We start from the raw sequence: 20,213 nt of genomic DNA, 5'->3' as shown, positions 1-20,213 counted from the left end.
ACCTAGTTAATCAGAAATTGTCACTTATTATAGCAGGGTTACTTGAACCTAAGTAGCACACTCTGGTTAAGTGAGTGATATGGCCCGAGGGCATAGGAGGGTATCTTATCACCTTAGACTGTAGCAATCACATTGTTTATTGTGTATTTTCAAGGAGAGTCTCCATGGTGTGGTGATTAAGAGCATGAGCTATAAAGCCATACTACCTGGTTTTGAAATCTGTTACTAGTCACAAGACAGACTTTGAATGTGTTAACAGATCTCTCTGTGAATTAGTATTCTCTTCTGCAAAGTAGTAGTAATTTGAAGTGTTATTTCATTGTGTTATGAGGAATTACTGAGTTAATATATGCACTTTTAAATAACACTGGTACATTGCAAGTGCCCAATAAGAGTTGTTATTTTATGCTCTGCTAAGTTTTATATGAATGTAACTGGGAGCAGGGTAGTAGCTCGGCCACAGGAGCAAAATACAAAGCCTAACAAGGAGAGGGAGGGCAGGAACATATCCAGACATGTGACTGTAATCCATTTCGAGGACAAATGCTTCCTGGGGCAGCAAGATATTCCTGACATGAGGTTTGAGCCTGAAGTGCTGTCTATCTGGAGGACTGCTCCCCCACCCCCTCCCCAATTCAATGGGGTCAGGGATCAAAGTACCTCTCTTGGTTGTACAGTTGCCTACTTCTTGCAGTCTTTTTAAAAAGCATGGTTAAAAGTTATAGGAAAAATCCTATCACAGAAAAATAATTTATGTCACATGAGTCATTTCTCTTATTAAGAATATTCTTGAGCATCTTCGTATTTTAAGCTATGAGAGGGATCTTTCTTACATGCATATATACATATTTTACAGGTATATTGACGTTGAATAGTCTTAACAGAGGATTTAAATATTACTGATACTTTAAAAGAATTGCTTTTTAAATGGATATACCCATGTGCATGTGCACATGCACATAGTCATGTCGACTGTTTGGACCCTATGGACTGTACCCCACCAGGCTCCTCTTTCTATGGGATTTTCCAGGCAAGAATACTGGAGTGGGGTGCTATTTCCTTCTCCAATATATATATGCATATGTTCTTTTAAAGGACTTTAGGACTACCTCTTTTGGAAAGCAAAGATACAGGCATAGGTATAAAGTAATTGTAGGCAGGGAGGCTAATTTTTCCTGCTAGTAAAACATAATGAGGCTAATAATGATTGAAGACACATCATCAAAGGAAAACATTGACTCGGGAGGAAAAATGATCAATCAGGCTTTGGAAGAGATGACTTATAAAAGTAATTAAGGCACTGGTATGAATAAGCCTTTTGGGATGAGCACACTTTGTTCATGCCAGTCTTTCTTCACATATGTCTTTGAGAGCCACCTTAGTGCAAAGAAGAGGAGAATCAAAGTAACAAGAAGCATTATAACTTTCCAGTAGAAGACCAAAATATAACAATAATCTCCCCCACCGCCATCCATTGTCAAATTCCTTCCCATTTGAGGATCTCAGGATGCTTCATTTGGTTACAATGATTTGTTGACTTTATAGGTATACTGTGACATGAAACCTTGCAAGCTGAAACAACCTGCTTTTTAAAAAAGTCTGTTACGTGGCTAGTTTCCAACTATTTTCATTGCAGTACAACTACAGACATTTGAAAGATTGACATACATATCAGAGAAACCTGAAATGTAATTCTTTACTTTTATTAAACTATACCTGTGTTAAGACACCTCAATGACAGTGGGTTAGCATGGTCAGAATGTATGTTACCCACAGTTTTTTTTTCCTAGAGATTTTCCAACAGGAAGCCCAAGTGAAAGGAGTGCAAAACTAAGACTAGAATTCTCACTATAGTTTTTCCACTGATGAGTACCTCATTTTCTGCCTACACATTGGTTTAAGGACACTCAATTTTAACTTACAGAGTTGCCAGAAGGATACAATCTGACAGTTAATATCAACATCTTTTGGTAGTGTTTGTAAATGTTGGCATCCTTATTAGTAACACAATGTCTTTAAATTCTTATTTGTCACAGAATATTGTGGAGTAAACAGAGAAGATCAAACAATATTCCTATTTTTTATTATGTGCTTGGTGAAAAGTTAAAGAATACATTGCTTAGTGTTACCCATAATTTTTGAGATGGGGCCTATTCTTTAATTATCAACTTCCATGTCAGAAGTCACATTATTTGGGTAGACAGAAGTGATTTCTTTTTTTTTAAACCACAGCAATTGTGGTGAATTGGCTCCCAAACTGATCACAGGAGACTTCACTTACTCTTGTATGGTCATCAGGTGAAGCTGTATTAGGCCCAAACTTTGCATGTTAGGCTGACTGCATTTTGCCATTGTACAAAATGACTAAATCTCTCAGTTATTCGACTTGAAAAACTATAATTCGAATATGGCAGGAATGAGACTCCACAGTGAATCCCCACAGTTAGGAGAATGATCTGCTTATTTCTAAATGGAAATCCCCCATTGTCACACCACATCAATGATCTGCATATAAATCTGACTTCCATACAGCTGGAATGTGCTTCAAAGGTCACATCTCTAGATGAAGAATCTTAGTGGGTTATGCAGTAAAAATGTCCCAAATCCAGAGCACTGTGTTGGCAGAAATAGTTTCTCTCGAAATAGCAGAAGAGAAGAAAAAAAAAAAAAGATTTTAAGCCCCAAAACTTTTGCCTAAGTACATTTCCTAACGTTTCTGCCTGTATCTCATTAAAAAGCTGGATTAAGAAATGGGGGGCGGGGCGCGGTGGGGATAGAACCACAATACCCACTTTCACAGAAGGTGTACATTGGTATCGTGCAGGCACAATTTATTTGGCCTACATTTAAGACTTGGGAAATGCCGTATTAGGGGGGAAAAAAAATTTAGATGTCTGCTTTACAAATGGAACGTTTGGCCACAGTGGGCCTGTATTCATATAGGGTGGTGGTGGCGGGGGTGGGGATGGATGGAAGCAGGCTTGGTTTGAGAATGAGCTCTGCGATTTCCCATTCCTTACCATTCTGAACGTCTTACACCAACGTTCACTTTGCCTGCCTCACGCCGCAGGCACTGAGATTCCTGCAGTTTATGAAATGGATGCAACGGGTCTTTTTTTTTTTTTTTTTAACGGGCAAATCTCTTTGTTAAGGGGCGGGGGGCCAATGACTGGTTTTGCTTGCAAACAGTCCTAAATCTGCCGTTTTTCAACGATCTGAGCCTAACCTACTTTTCCCGAACGGCCCGAGGTACGAAACCAAGTATCCAAGGATGGCCCTTGCACTTGCAGCTCCGTCACAAGCCAGCCATGTGACCTTGGGCAAGTCCGTTAAACTCTCTTGCCCGAAGGTGATGAAAGGTCTTGAAACGGGCTGAATACCTCTTCTGAATACTTCGCAGGGTTGTTGCAGAGCACACACCAGATTCTGAAAGTACTCCTAAGTCATTTATAAACCGCAAAACGCTCTCAGCACAAGCGGCTGTTACCCAGAGTGCGACACCACGGCTTTAGAAGTTATGTTACTGAAATCCGCTCGACTTCTGTGCTGCTCCCACCTCCCACGCTCGGGGTGGGCGAGCGGAAGAAGATTCTCAGGGGAGAACTTCTGGAAAAACGACTTAGAAATGCAGGGAGAAAAGTCCCTTTGCAGGGACGAAGTTGTTGGCGGCATTTTTAAGCCCCCGAGTGACATACCAACCTCCAGCGGCGATGGTAGACCTCGCCGCACAGCCAGAGCCAAAACCGGTCCCCTGACCACCTCCCTGCTCGAAGCCGGGACCCCAGGAATCAGGCCTGAATCCTCCCGGCCGGGACCCCAGACCCGGGATTCTGGAGCTCGCCCTCGTCCCCAACCCCCACTATCGCCTCCTCGTCCTCCCCCCTCCACGTGACAAGAGCCGGAACCGTCACTTCCGGCGGCGCAGGCAACGCGCCTGCGCGGGGCGCCTTGCTTCAGTGAGCGGTTGGCAGGGGCGCCGCGCCGCCAACGGCCGCGAGTGGCGGGCGGCGCGGGTTCGGCCGGGGCGGCGGCGGTGCGGTCCAGCGGGTGTGAGGCCTGAGTGGTCCAGCCCACTCCTCGGAGGGACCGGCCGCCCCGCCCCCTTGGCCCTCTCCCCCGCTGGCGCCCTCCTCCGGGGTTCGCGCTCCGGGCGCCTAGCGCGGCGGCGAGGGCGCCCGAGGCACTGGCGGAGGCGGCCGCGTCGCTCCCGCACTCGGGCCCGCCCCCTCGAGCCCCGCCCCGTCCCCGCCCTCCTCGCCGCCCTCTGCGGGAGCCCGGCAGCTGCAGCGGAGCCGCGGAGCGGGCGGCGGGGCCGGGGCAGTGCGCTCGGGGCGCGCGGAATGTGAGGCTCGGCGGGCCGCAGCGCGCACGGACGCTCGGACAGGCGAGGGGCGGTGACCCCTCGCGGACGCCCCGGCCGCGCGCGCCGGGCCGGGCACTCGCCCTCTCGCTCGCCCTTACGCGCGCCCCGCGCCCTCCAGCGCGCCGGCGGGACCATGAAGAAGTTCTCTCGAATGCCCAAGTCGGAGGGCGGCGGCGGCGGCGGAGCGGTGGGCGGCGGGGCCGGCGGGGCCGGCGCCGGTAGCTCGTCCGTGGGGGTCCGGGTGTTCGCGGTCGGCCGCTACCAGGTCACCCTGGAGGAGTCGCTGGCCGAAGGTACGGGCGCCCGGGGAGGCTCGGGCAGGCAGGTGAGGGAGGGCTGGGGTGTGGCGGTAGCTTCTCCCGTTCTCTCCCGCTTCTTTCTGCGCCCTCGCGGCTCACTCTTCTTTCCTGCTTCCTCGGCCAGGCCGGCGGGGGCTCGCGCCTAAGTCGGCTTTTCTGGCCGCCGGCAGCTCTGACCCGTGCACAGTACTTTCAGTCCGAGTTGTCATTTTCACTCCCTCTTGAGGCTGGGAGATAAATAGGAAACATCTTAGCGAGGGCTGCGGTGTCATGATTGAACCAGTGACTCATTAGAGCTTCAGATCGAGCAGGATTGGGGCTCCCCGCTCCGGCTCAGGCGGCTGTCCTGCACTAGCCTCTCCACCCGCGCCGCAGGGCTCAGGACCCCGCAGCCCCGGGTGTTCGCCTGTGTTGCTCCTGCTCAGTCGTCAGTTGAAAAACAAATTTATTTCTGTGTGTGCTCGTGCTGGAGGTGATGCTTTGCCCCAGATTTCAGTCAGTGGGTTGCCATTGGGGGGAGCAGGTAAACTTGAAGCCCGCCTTGTTATTTAGAATCTTCTCTAGGAGACTAGTTGCTGGTCATGTCCTTGCAGGACGTCTCTTTGATAGTACTTGAAAAGGCGGTATGAAAGGTTAACTTTCACTTGAGAAGTTTTGTTCATTATCTTTACCGGGTTTTGTCAACAATTGCAAAGTTGCTTACAAAAAAGTTTACTCTGTTAAAAAGAAAAAGATCCTACACTTTAGTTTTGTGTATCGTGCATAATCGGCTTGTAGGAGATAACTCTTGTTTTGTCGCTTGTTTTATTGGCTTTTGAGTTTTTAATCGCAGAATGATATTACGGAAAAAATACTTAAGTGCTTCTCAAGAAATAATTTGTTGGTGTGCTTAGCCCCTCACTTGTGTCCGACTCTTTGTGACCCCATGAACAGTAGCCCACCAGGCTCCTCTGTCCGTGGGATTGTCCAGGCAAGAATACTGGAGTGGGTTGCCATTTCCTTCTCCAAATTTGTTGGTAAATGGCCCTTTAAGTTCCAAGATTAAGAGAGAAGAAATCAAAGACAGTAGTTTTGGTTCTCTGAGAGCTAGTTGTTGATGTGGTTTGGAGACAGTAGACTGAGATTCTACTTGTGCTTTTTGAAATGCTGTAAACAATAGTAAATGAGTACAAGAGGAAAAATGGAAGGTTATTGTCTATTAAATACTCTAAAGAGAAAGAAGATTTGAATGGTTCAGGGATGGATGCATTGTTTGGCAAGCTATTGCCCCTAGTAATGAGCCTGGCTGAACCTTAGAGACGTGGGAGGAGGATCCTTAGCTTGTCAAATAATGAGTGTATGGTAATGGATGTTGACAGACAGATTTACTACGCTGTGAAAGTTCCTATCGCATTATTTTACAGGAATTTCAAATGTTTGAATTGTAGCTTAAGCTGTAGGTTTACAGAAGACATGGCTGTTAACTCACATGCTGTACTTCTGTCTTTTGAACTGTAGTAACTAATTCAAGTGTGACTTGAGTAATATTACACTCACTTCATTTCACTAAACCCCAGATGAGTCTTTTATTTAATAGAAGGAAATCATCAACATTTCATGAAACTAGACTTTGGATTTGTAGCTTTTGCCACTGCTCCATGCATGTCCTATGATTACTTCTGAGCAAGCTATTTTCAACAAAAAATAATTTTGGAAAATGCAAATAAAAAAATTTCAAAAGGGGAGTGCTCAACCACACAAAAAAATTTAAAAGAAAATTTTTTTCAATCACTAATGTCACTGTTAATGTTCCACTGCCTTTTGCCATAATTTGTCATTTCTCTTGGAAAAAATCTGCAGTCAGTCAAGTGTTAGGAGGAAGCAAGCATTGAACAAACTCTTTTGAAAGATGGCACTACTCCCCCCCCCACCCCCACCCCCACCCCCACCCGCCGCCCCCGCCAACATCCCAGCTCCTGGACCTAGGCTTTTGGCCTTCTGTGGAGGGAAGGCTGAGTCCTTGGTCTTGTTCTCTTATGTATTTCTTCTCTTTCCAGCACACACACAACTGAAATTATCTATATTCGGTTTACTCTTTGATTCTGACGATATATTGTCATTTCATATGCTTCATATCCTCTCCTTTCCAAATATGCCACATTGTAGATGTTTAAGCACAAATGTGGTTTACATTCAAGAATGATCATTGCTTTAATTTGCAGATGTATTTGCCCAGTTGTAAAAATATGGCAAATGTTTATGAAAAGGCATTAGAGGTTAGAGCACCTGAACTGGGGAGAGATTTACCATTGAGTGGGAAAAAGGTAGAAGCAAAGATAGCAAAAAACACGCTTAGTAGGTTTTACGTTTTTGTTTTCTGTCAGTGTTGTTTAAATGGAGCTAGGGCTCCAGATGCTGTGTCCTGAGTGTCTTGCCATGCTGCTGCTCAGAATGACTTCTGCAGTGTCTTTGAGTCCTCAGTCAACCTGGTGGGAGGGCTGCTTGTCTCCCTCCCCATGTACATATTAGATTCTCATTATTCATAGAGCTTATGTTCTATAACGTTGTCGTCAACAGTGATTTAGCAAATATGGAATCATTGTGCCTAGGGGAAATACAGTGTTAGGGTACCACAAGTCTCTGTTCACATTTTTGCTAGTCAGTCAATATAAACCTTGTTTTATGTGTGTTTCTGTTTCAAGACACCTTGTTCAGTATCTGTATTGTTCACTCATTAACATTGAATTCATGGCCGACAGTACTGTAGTTCGTGCCTAAATGAAGCTTAGCGAACACACAGATTTTCTCTGTAAGGGACATCATAGCCTTCTTGCTCTAAGGAATGCTAGGTGGACAACATTTTGGCACTAAACAACAGAATCATCAGTAAAAACCACAAAAACAAGAAAAACACGACTCGGTATAGACATTGAAAAGGGCCCTTGCTTCCAGCATGAGAGCTGAAAGAAGGCAGAGTGATACCTCATTGATGCCAGCTGGCCTACTCAAAATTTTTGCCACTGTGCAGTCTGCAAATGACTATGAAAGTGCCATTGTTTTGATTTTGGGATATTGTATTGATTTCAGGGATACAAATTTTAACAAGTAAGCAGATTTACAAATATAAAGTCAAATAATGAAGATCAGCTGTATATGAAGATACACGTGCACATATATGTTTTATATAGTCTATTATAATTTTAAAAACCTAGATTCTTAGGGGTATACTTATGTTGTGTGTTGGTGTAGTTTCCTTTCTGAAATGTTATACTTTCATATCATAATCTCTTTTTAGTTAAGAATATATGTGTTGGAAAATGCTGAGAACTTGCACCTTTTTAGTTCTTGCTAAAAGTTGAAACAACTGATATGACAGGCATTTTCATGGTTTTCCTCAAAAAACAGTTTTGTTTAGTTTCAGGAGTGCAAGTTCAGTTTTAGATTAGGCTGTAGAAATGAGCTAGAGCTATATGTAAATTTTAGCTTGAAACAGTATCAAATTGTCAAGCACATATAATTAAGTGTCACCTTCCAAGTTTTTACCAAAACAGAGGACCACTTTTGGATAACATGCCTTCAGTCTAGTCAGAAGAATTTAATGTTGATTGATAATGAAAGGGTGGGTTCTCCAGTAGGGGACTTTTCGCCTTAAATGTCTTTGGTAAAGAGTGGACTTAAATGGGGAGCAGCATAGAGGGCAGGACACCATCCATAATTTGTTGATATAATCTAACCATGAGGTTATGGGGCTGGATAGGAATGATATTTTGAATATGATTGGGTGCATAGGACTTTTTGACATGGGCATGGGGAGGTGGTGTTGGCACTGTCAGAAATTGGAAGAAAAAATTACTACAGATTTCTGTAAAAGTAGCTTGGTAACTTTCAGAGTTAACTGCTTGGAGTAAGGTGAATATAGCCTAGGTGCCAACTAATTCTCATTGTTAATTTTACAGAAAAGTAGTAAAGTACTTCTGATTTTGCAATATAAATCAGTAAGAAAAATATGTATTTACACATGATGTTTCATGTAGGAATTATCTGTAGCTACCCAGTAACATGTAAAAGTTCCTAAGAGATAAGAGAGACAGCAGAAGGGGAGGATTTAATGAAGATATCAGCAACTGTTCCTATTCCCTAACTATTTATGAAATGCCTTCTTTAAGAAAACACCAAGCTCTGTACTAGGAGAACAAAACAGATATTTCTTTGGCCTTACGGAGCTTACAGTCTAGTGTAGATGATAAAATCAGTCAGGTTAATGTAGTTAGCAGTTTAGATAATTGTTGTGACAAGAAAGCATAGGGTTTTATGAGCGAATAACTGATTCAGTTTATATTGGTGGATTAGGAAGCCCCCTCACTCCCCCCCCCCCCTTTTTTTGAGGTTTTAGCAGAAATCTGAAGTTTGAGGAGGGTTAAGTAAAGGCAGAGGTGTGAAGGTGGGGGTGGTGTGGAGTATGTTATGAAGAGAGAAATTACTCTGTAGGGAAGAGTTTCAGAAACTGAAGTAAGTCCGGAGCCATCGACCGTAGTGAATGAATCATGTGAAAGAAGGACCAGGATGATTTTGGAGCAGAGACTAGGATCTAGGTCTTTGTGTGGCATGTTGGGCATTTAGATTTTATCTGAAAATGCGGTGGGAGGCCAGTGAAGGATTTAAATTTGGGCTGTGACATGCTCTGATTTGTGTTTTCATAAGATCATGGTGTTTGCCCTGTGGTGTTTGAGAGGTATACAAATTAGATGATTAGTTAAGAGGGTGGCAGTGGGGATGGAACCTAATGTTACTAATGCTTGAATGGGAGGACCTGGTGTGGATTACATGGAGATGGGTGTTGTAGGAAGTGTGAAGAATGACTTGCTCATGCACCTCTTGGATGGAGCTCCTCTGAGACTGAGATGGGAAGAGTAGAGAAGGAACAGAATTTGGGGGCTGGGGTGGAGGTTGGAAGAATATCCAGTAATTCCGGACATGTTTAGTTGAGAAATCTGGGAGGAAATACTTGTCAAGTGGGAGGCTGAGTATATGGTCTGGTACTCAGCAAAGGTGTTGGGTTTAGAGACAGGTACTTGGAATTAGTGAGCATTTATTTGACTGTTATTTTAAGCTCTGGGATAGGATGGGTGTAGGAGAGCGTGTCGAATGAGAAGGGCAAGGCTCTCATGAAGGACTCCTGTGGAACATTGGTTTCAGGCATTGGAGTTTATTAGAATCATTTATTTGGAGAGCTTGGTAAACCACAGATTGCTGAGCCTGACATCCAGAGTTTGATTTTGTATGGCTGGGCAGAGCCCATAATTTTCATTTCTACCAACTTGCTCATCAGTGCAGATATTGCTGGTCCAGGAAGCATGCCTTGAGAACCATGCTTTAAGAGTAGGCAGAGACTGAGAAGACTAAAAAGGAGCTGGCAGAGAGGCAGAGGAGTGCAGGAGAATCTGAGGCCTTGAAACTGAGGCGTGAAGGGAGGGAGGGAACAGTTGTGTCGCTGAGAAGTCATCTTACTTGGTTACATTTTTTGGCCAGGCATTTGTGATTATAATGGGCTTCCCTGGTGGCTCAGTGGTAAAGAGTCCTCCTGCCAATGCAGGAGACAAAGGTTCAGTCTCTGGGTTGGGAAGATCCCCTGGAGGAGTAAATGGCAACCCACTCCAATATGCTTGCCTGGGAAATCCCATGGACAGAGGAGCCTGGCAGGCTGCGGTCCATGGTGTTGCAGAAGAGTTAGACACAACTTAGCGACTAAACAGCAAGTTCATGACTGTGCGTGCTCAGTCGTTCACCTCCCCGGTGAAACTTAGCTGTGATTGTTTTCTGGTAAGGCTCTTTGCTCCAGCCACAGTGTGCTTTCCTCCTGGTTCCCGGGTTAAATCTCCTGTTTGCTTTTCACTCTGCGTCTCTAACCCTAGCTTCCTAACTGCCGGCTCTGATCACTCCCTTCTTCCTGTGGACATTTGTAGCTGTTTGCTTTTTCTTCTCTTATCACATTTAATCTTTTGTCTTGAGATATAATTATGTAAGCACTTGGAAACAGGTGATTAATTATTGTTCCTGTCTCAACACCCCTAGCAGATAGTGAACTTCTGGAGGCTAGAAGGACTCTGCATTAATTGTTTTTTTTGTGTCACAAAAGTTGCGTCATCAGAGGCATTCAAATACTTTTCAAAGGAAATGATTTTTGACTTTTTTTGGGAAACCAGAATTTTTCAGTAGAATTTAGAACCTAATTTGCACATTAAGAAGTACCGGTGGAGGACTCTTTAGTTCTTGTCTCCTCAGAGGTCTTCTGCTTAGGCCTGGGGACCCTGAATTTTCTACTTTTGGTGAAGACAAATTTGCAAAGTGGCATTTCATTTAGCTTCCTTGAAACAGCGAAGAAAGAATAACATGGATGCCCCCTTAAGTCATCTTTCTCTGTTGACATTATATTTTTCTTTATTTAGCAAAAGTGGCTGAGTTAAAAAAAAGAAAAGCATTTTTACATGCCATTGTGAAATTGTTTTATATTCTGCAGTTGGTTTTGACAGTCTTTTTTTTTTTTTTTTTTTGATGGAGAGCATTTTGAGGACAGGGTCTTATTTATTTATCTCTGTATCTTTAGTCCTGTGCAGTAGTTTTCGGTTGTTGTTGAAATTAAACTGTAACACATAGCTAATACCTAGTATGAAAATCAATAGGTAATATGTGATATTGACAAGATAACTTGTGATGGTACCTAACAGCGCATGCTAAATCTCTCAGTAAATATGGATTAGTTTCTGGTTCAGACTTAGTTGTAAGCTTTCAGTGAAATTTGATTCTGGCATTGTAGTAACTTGCTTTTAGATTAGGTGGTACATTTATCCTGAAGTAAGTGTCACATGTTTGTAAAAATTCCAAATCATTTTGATCAGATAATTATATGGCATTCAGCCACATATAATTTGTAGGTTCCTGTTAGCTATATAGAATTTTGACCTTGATAGCAGCATGTGCTCTCCCAATAATGTGAAAGTAATTTGCAGCAAAGGGTATTACATAGAATCCTGTTAACACATGCTTCTGTTTTGGGTTCTGTTATCATTGTAGGGACAGCTCCTAGGATGTAATTTTGATCGCTGATATATTTTCTTTAGATGTGGCAGTTTATTCAAGGACAAGATACTAACATTAAATTTCCAATACTTCAAAAATATGTAGTGGAAATTGTACATTTACCTCCAATGTGTGTGAACTCAGACGTGGTCATGTCTTTTGAGACCCCATGAACTGTAACCTGCAAGGCTCCTCTGTCCGTGGGATTCCTAGGCAAGAATAGTGGAGTGGGTTACCATTTTCTTCTCCAGGGAGCTTACCAACCCAGGGACCAAACCCACGTCTCCTGCATTGGCAGGTGGATTTTTTACCATTGAGCCACCTGGGAAAACCATTTATCTCCAGTAAAGGTGCTAAGTTGCACTGATAGGTCAGATTTCTGTGATTTTAGCTGTAGTCAACTTTGTGGGGTTAGTACTGACATTTTCATGCTGAGCAAATTGGAAAGGTTGTCTTCGGTTATTTTAACAATAATGGGAATAAATTAATATTTGTTACCATCTTTCCATTGTGGAGTTCGCAAGAGGGAAAGATAGAAAATTGGTGTTAGAAGTATTAAGGAACATACTAGAAGGTGGAATTGATGTCCGTACTTTGATTCCTAATCTTTGGTGTTCTTTACTGATCTTGTGTATTATCTGGGGTTCTCCTTTACCCCTTCTCTCCTTGTTTTTGTTTTTGTTTTTTTTTTCCTTTTGTTGTCAAAACTCAAAGTAGAACATACACATTATTAGAACACATTTGGTAGCTATCAAATGATTAAAGCCCTGATCTGGAATTCTGAAATTAAGAGTATGAACGGCAGTTTCAAAGCTGCACGGTTTCATCTGCAAGGCTTGAGGCTGCTCATTCCTTGATTTCTATCCTGCATCCATCTGGTGAACCATTTATGTACCCACAAGCCACTATTTTTAGGGGACTCGGTTGGGATGTTGAGTGGTTAATGATTGAGCTGTTTTAAATAGTTGGGTGCTTAGTTAATTTGGAGATTGTCTCAGTCTGTATGTATCATCTTTACAGTTGAGATCAGTCAGCACATTTCTGCTAAGTTTCAAGACTTAGGAAAGTGGTTGTCAGGCCTTTGCATAGAGGGACTTTGTTTATGGAATTTTAGGTTTGTCCTAGAATTCCAGTAACCTTGAGGGCATAGTTTGGGATGTAACCTTTGGAGAGGCACTTTGCAGTGGATATTGTTTTAAAATGTGAAATATTTGTTGCTACTAGTTTTCCTGTTTTAAATTTAAATTTTGAAATGGTGCCTTCTTGGAGGCAACTATTAAAAAAAAAAGGTGAAACTTGGGAGTTAGACCATCTGCTAATCCCAGTTAATGCCACTAACTCACATTGTGACATTTTGACCTCAGTTTCCTCAAGGAAAATAATGAAGTGGGTCAAGATAAAGCTGTAACATCTTTTTCTGTTTTGACTTTCGCTGATTCTGCCTGTGTAACTGATTCTTACTGCTCCTGCTGATAAGAGCAGAGCGTGGAAAAGGAGGGCTAATGATGAGCAGTTTTAGGATTGAGATCGTAATGAAAGGATTGTGTGTAGTTATCATACATTTGTATTCTTTGGCAAACTTCAGTATAGGGTAGCAGTTTATTTCTTATTACATGGTGTAAAGCCATTTCTTAATCATTGGGAAAGAGTCTTTTATAAGAAGTTATCTTCTGTGTTAGCCTCAAGGTAGAGGACCGATGCTCAGGTAAAATACCATGGCATTTCAGAGCCCAGTTCAATTTCAAGGGCCTTGGCACCTTAGTTGCTGCTTTTGTCATTTTACTGATTTGTTTTCTCCCAGTGATTGGTTTATGTATGTTTTTTGAAGGGTATCTGGAAGTAAACTTGTTTTACAAATTTTTGCTTACAAAGAATATATGAGGAAGGATTATAGTAATATTTTCTCTGAGCAAGTTTATGGATAGAAAGTTTAACTGTGTTATGTGTTATTACTTTTTGTTTCCATTGCTGTCAGCTCTAGTTTGGGTCCCTAATACTTCTTAAAGAAATACATTCTCATGTGGACTATTCCTCCCCTTTTAGGCTCTTTACTCATCAAAGCAACTCTTATATTTCTTCTAATTTGTTCTTCTGGAAGTGGACTTCTGATTTTGTCACCCTCTTATATGCTTAAGCAAGTGAAATGCAGATTTAGTGCTGTGGGATTCAAGGTCCTCTGTAATGTGACTCCAAACCCCTTTCCAGCCTTCATCTTTCACTCCACCCCTGGGAGTATGTCGCTATTGCACATGTGCTTCTGTCTCCTACAATTTTTTTGTGCTTTATCATTCCTGGTTTTCAGTTTATGTTGTTATATTTGCCTGAATGCAGATACCTGCCTCTCCAGGTCTGTTGAAATTGGGTCTTGCAGCACTCATTTAATATACCGTTAATTAATTGGATCTTTATTTTTCCATGGAACCCTGTGTGCAACCAAATGAGTGCAGTTATGTCTTCCTTTGATGCCTTGTGTAGCAACTGTTTCTCATGTTGCACTTACTTTACATGGTTTTGTTCTATTCCAAGAAAATTCCTGATAAAAAGTTTGCTCTACTGCAAGATTAAAAGCTCCTTTAAAATTTGGCTTATATTCATCATTTATCTCTTGCAGTGCTATATTTGTGATACATGTAAGAGATTGAGGTATTGAACTGAAAACAGTCCGAAGGCCTATAAAAGTTTACTGTTAAACAGTTGGATAGCAAACTAGACTTGATGTATCCTGTTGTTCAGTTGATATTTAGGAACAGATTGGCTCTATTTTTCAAGTTATGTCGCTTTATAGAAATTAAAATAAGTAGATGCATTTAAAATGATGTAGGTACAGTGTTGTCTAGATAGATGAAAAAAACACAACCAGATTCATTTTTGAATTTCTGGCCTATTTTACTTCTGTTATGATTACACAAATAGTGCATCTTTGTTTTGTGGGTACTGCGTTGCTCTTATTAGGTATGACTCTCAGAAATACTCTAGCCTAAATTCCCCTGACCCATGTCATCTTTAAGAAAGCCACAACTATGGGACAGAGAGAGTGAGCTGAAGAGGCCTAGTGTATGTGCTCTGAGTAACGAATCTTAAGGAAGTATCAGTGTTGGAAATGATCAAGTGGCCAAGGCTTTCTCTTCAGTGACTGATAGTACCAAGGTTTAATGTGACAGCTGGAATCTAAGAGAAGGAGAGATTAGCAAAAGAGGCATCTCCTTAATGCTCTGCTTGAAGGAACATATGATCATTTCTTTGGAGGACCTCTCTAATTAGTCTGTGATATTGGAGGTGCTCATTTTCTAGCAGAGAAGCATTGACTTTTTTTTGATTGGGAAATTTGTAAGCCTTAGCATAACAGATCAGAGGGTAGCAAACTAAGTCTTTATGCAGTTTTCTTAGTAACTCATCATTACCACCCTTAGCATTCTTGTATTTCTTCTTTGGTTTTCTGGAAGAGAGTTTTCTGACACACTCCTTCCCTTGCCTAATTGCTATATTTACTTGTTTTCCTTAGATTAAAAAAAAAAATTTTTTTTTTTGGTGTGTGTGTGTGTGGCTTGGCCATCGTTCGAGCTGATGGAGATTTTTACATACTTAACTATTGTCTTTTGAATGAGGTGGTCAGTGGTTAGTCTAAATTTTGATATTCATTCTGGAATCATTAAGATACTAGTAATTATAATACAGTAAACTATTTTACTTAATGAATGTTTTCAGGACTATTTTTCTAGGGAGTAGGATTATGCATCACTGACCATGACCCACTTTTTCATTCTCTTTCCTGCATAACAGAATCTCTCCTTCTGAATATTAATGGTCTGTCTGTTCTTTGTGTAACAGCAACAAAAAAGATGCCACTGACTCATGATCGGTAGGACATGGATTCTGAGTTATTTTTCCAGAAGTAGGATGAGTATGTGTTCAGCTGTGCTTAGGTTTTTAATGGTCTGTTTTGTGATCAGTGACAGAAGTTTTTAAGACAGTTAACTAGTGCTGGTGCTGTAGTGCAGAAATGTAGACCTAAAGAGGATTTTGTTTTCCACCTAGCCTAGTTCAAATCTGGTGAATAGTTAGCCGGCTGGTTAAACCTTTGTTTATTTTTTATCTTTTAATAAAATATTATTTATAAAATTCTAAGGATCTCAATCCAAATTGATAGTTATATGTATGTATTTAAAATCCAGTGAACTTGCTGTTACAGTTTTGTTCTTCAGCTCACTGAAGTGGGGACTTGAGAAATGTTGCAAATCCATGGATTGAAAGAAAGCGTGTGTTTGTGTATGGCATTTTGCCCGTAGTATCATGTTAGAAGTGAGTTTGCAAGGTGCTGTATGAATTCATTTTATTCAGACTTGGATGTAACTATTTTGATGGCCCATAAATTTCTAGCATGAGAAACTCCTGTTTACAGAGTTAAGGTTCAAATTTGTTCTCACTTTAAAATAGTAGCTGTCTTAATAAAAGCTGCATGTATTTTAAAAGGTTATGGTGGGCCATTATGGATATTCTGAAGTCAATTCTGTTGAATTTTGCTTTTTTGGAAGACTAAATATAGGGATGGAGTGGTGGGTGGCGTACAAGAATCTGCATGAAGGCAAAGGCCTTCCCAGCTTCCTTCAGAGAATATCCCCAGTGGTCTATTAAATGGAGTTGGTGGTGTTGGACTAACAGTCTATCTTTTAAAATGCTAGAGCCTCATTAAATCTCCTGTAATTGCAGCAATTATCCAATTTTAGTTCACTTATTTAACTGTGAGAAAATAGAGTAAGGGATGAGCCCGAAGTCACACTGTTAGTGTTGGTTGTGGAGGGAAAGACTTCAGGTCTCAGGACTTTAACTTAGCACTCTTTCCACTCTCTAATTGCCTCTTGTACACATTCAAATTTTGGCCTTTGGTTGGAGTGGGACTGAGTAGACTTAAGGGATCAGAGGACTTTTAATATTCTGGAGGCAGCTGGCGTATCAATGGGTACCTGAGGGGTCTGAGGTGGAAGGAGGTATTCCCAAACATTTCTGAGTTAAAGTTTTTTCACTTTGCTAAGGCCTTGAAACCATGTGTTGCAGTTGTTTAAGGTGTCAGAATTAACATTAAAAGGTTTAAAATTACACCTTCCCCCAGATTAGTCTTATCTCAGTTTAGAAAGATTCAGCCCTGAGTGAAATAATGTGTTTGTGAACTGTAAAGTGAGATAAAATCACATCACTTTAGCGTCTTCATGTGAATCTAGCTTAGCAATATCTGGGACCTCCTGGTAGGGAGGAAAGAAAGTGAAAAGAAGAGAAACAGATGAATTTTTACCCCCTACCTCCTTCTGTTCCTAGTTCAAGGTTATGGGAACTTTAAAGCTGAGAGTCTAATGTACTATAATATCAAATCCCCTTTTGCATTTCATTTAACCAGTTTGTGCTACGTTTATTCAAAATGAAAAGACACAGGATCTTTCAAATTTTTATCTTTAGATCGTAGCATGTATACATTTGTCTTAAACCTGAAAATACTATACTTCTGAGTCTTTGCAGGAAATAAGGACATGTGACATCATACGAATTTTCTTAAAAATGACATGACATTACTTCTGTGATATGTGGCATATTTTTATACACATGCAAGTGGAAGGTTAGAATGGAATGGTCCTTGATCTATGATTTAAAAATATTAAAAGAAAATTTCTTAATATTTTTATTAAACTATGGGATTATCACCATCATTATCAAGAAACATTTATTGTTTGTATTTTTTTTAAGTAGAGAGGTTTTTTTAAGAAAATTGAGATAGAGTTGACATATAACATTATATTAGTTTCAGATACACAACATGAGTCCACATTTGTATACATTGTGATAAGTCTATCCATCACCCCACAGTTATAAACTTTTTTGCCTCTGATGAGACCTTTTAAGATCTATTCTCTTGGCAACTTTCAGATATACATACAGGATTATTAACTATTGTCACATGCTGTACATTACATTTCAATCACTTAGAGCCTTTTTAAAGCCAAAACACAACCTTGCCCATCCCCCATCTACCTCTAATATGGATCTCTCTTTTACTTCCAACTTTAGACTCTCCCCCCACCTGTTTCTCCTTGTGCCTTATTACTTATTCTATCTATTCAACATATCAGTTTGTTTCTCTCATTTTAAAAGACAAAACAAAAATAAAGCTTTTTCATGGTCCTTTGTGTGTCTTCCTTCCGTTACTGACTTCTGAAGGAATAGGCTTCGTAATGGTTCTCAAAGTGTTATTTGTGGGCTCCAGGGGGATGGATCCTCAAAACCTTTTGGTGGGGTCTATCAGGTCAAAATTATTTTCATAATGCTTTTAAGACATAAATGCCTTTTACACTTTATTGGCATTTTCACTGGCAGTGAAAGTTAAAACTGGCAGTGAAAGCAGTGCTAGTTAAAACTGCTTTACCATGAATCTACACAGGTGGCACCAAAATGTATTAGTAGTCATGGTGTTCTTCACGGTCACATGTGCTCAGTTTTGTTTTCTTTTTTTAAAGCCATTTTTTAAAGCCATGTTTTTGATGAAGATGTAAAAAGTCTTTTCTCAATCTCAAAAGTACGTCTTTTTTTTTTTCTTCTGATTGTGGTAAAATATACATGCAATTTACCGTTTTAACTATTTTAAAGTTTATAGTTCAGTGGCATTCACATTGTTAGGCCATCATCATCACTTCATTTCCAGAACTACTACTTCTTCCCAAATTGAAACTCTGTATCCATTAAGCACTAACTCCACATTCTTCCTTTTCCCCAATCCCAGTGACCACTATTCTACTTACTGACTCTCTGAATTTGACCATTCTAACTACCTCATATAACTGGAATCATACAATAATGGCCCCTTTTCATTGGCTTGTTTCACTTACCATAACGTTTTCAAGGTTCCTCCACGTTGTAGCATGTATTAGAATTTAAGTCTGAGTAATCCATGAATCCATGAATGGAATGTCACATTTTGTTTAGTCACCATCGGTGGACACAGTTTGGTCATTTCCACCTTCTGACTATTGTGAGTAATGCTGCTATGAATATAAGTGTATAAATATCTGCTCAAGCCCATGCTTTCATTTCTTTTTGGTATGGACCCAGAAACAGAATTGCTGCATTATGTATGAAAGATTCTATGTTTAATTTTTTGAGGAATTGTCATCCTGTTTTCCATAGTGGCCAGCTATATCATTTTAAGTTCTCATGTCCTCACCAACACTTGCTCCTTTCTGTTTTTTTCTTTTTAAAATTTTATAATGACCATCCAAGATGGGTGTGAAATGGTGTATCATTGTGGTTTTGATTTGCATTTTCCCAAAGATAAGTGGTGTTGAACATCTTTTCATGTGCTTATTATTGGCCGTTCATAAGTTGACATCTTTTTAATATGTGAAGAAATGGGAAGTATACATAAAGCACTTGCTTCATGGTGAAGTATATGGTGGTATAATTGAGGAAAAGCACTTAGGTGATTCAGTTGTGTGCTGAACCTGCTGCTTTTTTTCATGGAACACTATTTTTATTTGAAAGTGATTGACAAACTGTGGTTATTCATTTAGATCTGGATATTTGGCTCACGTTTTCTCAAAAAATAAAGCGAGACTGTCACTTCAAGGAAAACAAGTGTTATTAATGACAGAGTTTGATTTTTCAAAAGAAAATTAGAATTTTGGAGAACTTGTATCTGCTGCTGTGAACTTGATAGCTTCCTACCACTTAAAGGCTTTTCTGAGGAGATAGGTGATAATGTTTACAAATGCAATTTTTGAAAAGGGTAACATGATTTCTTAAACTCGGTGAACTGTTATTTTCCTAATATATGATGTTACTAATATAAGACTGACCACTGGATTTTAATGTAAGAGTGCAAAAAATTCAGTGATGTGGTTTGAGATACCGTGTTGCAGTGACCTTTAAGAAATGAGTAATTGATATGCTTTGCTACAATAGCAGAGAAGAATATTCATAGGTATCTGAAAGGACTATTAAAGTAGTCTTTTATCTTTACTTCATTTCAGTCTTATGAGCAGGAGTTGTGATGAGGTGTCCGAGGGACTGGTGACAGAGCAGGGAAGTTTGAAAGGAATATTCCTTTGTATTCGAATGCTGGTTCACTTTAGAGAGTGTGTGTGCACGTTCAGTTGTGTCTGACTTTTTGTGACCTCATGTACTGTAGCCCACTGGGCTCCTCTGTCCACAGAATTTTCCAGGCAAGAATATGGGAGTGGGTTGCCATTTCCTTCTTCAGGGGGTCTTCCCAACCTAGGGACTGAACCAGTGAACCAGCATCTCTTGCGTTTCCCGCATTGGCAGGTGGATTCTTTCCCAGCTGAGCCACCAGGGAAGCCTGGTTCAGATTAAGTGTATTAGTTTTTTAAAAGTAATTTTGGGGAGCCTTATTCTCTAATGCACTGCTTCTCAACTCTTAATAAGTATATGAAAAACTTGGGGATTTGTTAAAAAGTAGTTTCTGACTCAGAGCATCTGGGGTAGGGGCTGGGGTT

General features: G+C 40.8%; 1 protein-coding gene and 1 long non-coding RNA gene across 6 annotated transcripts in view; one reads left to right on the top strand and one right to left on the bottom strand.

The window, feature by feature from the left end:
* LOC110144368 (uncharacterized) overlaps nt 1-3,866 on the bottom strand; it is a 50,917-nt gene extending 47,051 nt beyond the window's left edge. For both annotated transcript variants that reach the window (XR_002315871.2, XR_011484583.1), the window contains exon 1: nt 3,700-3,866. This is a non-coding gene — a long non-coding RNA (uncharacterized lncRNA). The remainder of the gene's footprint in view (nt 1-3,699) is intronic.
* A 338-nt stretch (nt 3,867-4,204) lies between these two features.
* Nucleotides 4,205-20,213, top strand: part of BMP2K (BMP2 inducible kinase) — a 112,960-nt gene continuing 96,951 nt past the window's right edge. For all 4 annotated transcript variants that reach the window (XM_020904312.2, XM_020904311.2, XM_020904310.2 and 1 more), the window contains exon 1: nt 4,205-4,656. In XM_020904312.2, coding sequence (XP_020759971.2) covers nt 4,497-4,656 — 160 coding nt within the window. In that variant the 5' untranslated portion in view covers nt 4,205-4,496. The remainder of the gene's footprint in view (nt 4,657-20,213) is intronic.

Source organism: Odocoileus virginianus, chromosome 29, assembly GCF_023699985.2.
Source record: "Odocoileus virginianus isolate 20LAN1187 ecotype Illinois chromosome 29, Ovbor_1.2, whole genome shotgun sequence".
NCBI classification, from domain to species: Eukaryota; Metazoa; Chordata; class Mammalia; order Artiodactyla; family Cervidae; genus Odocoileus; species Odocoileus virginianus.
This window is presented reverse-complemented; position numbering and strand designations above follow the sequence as displayed.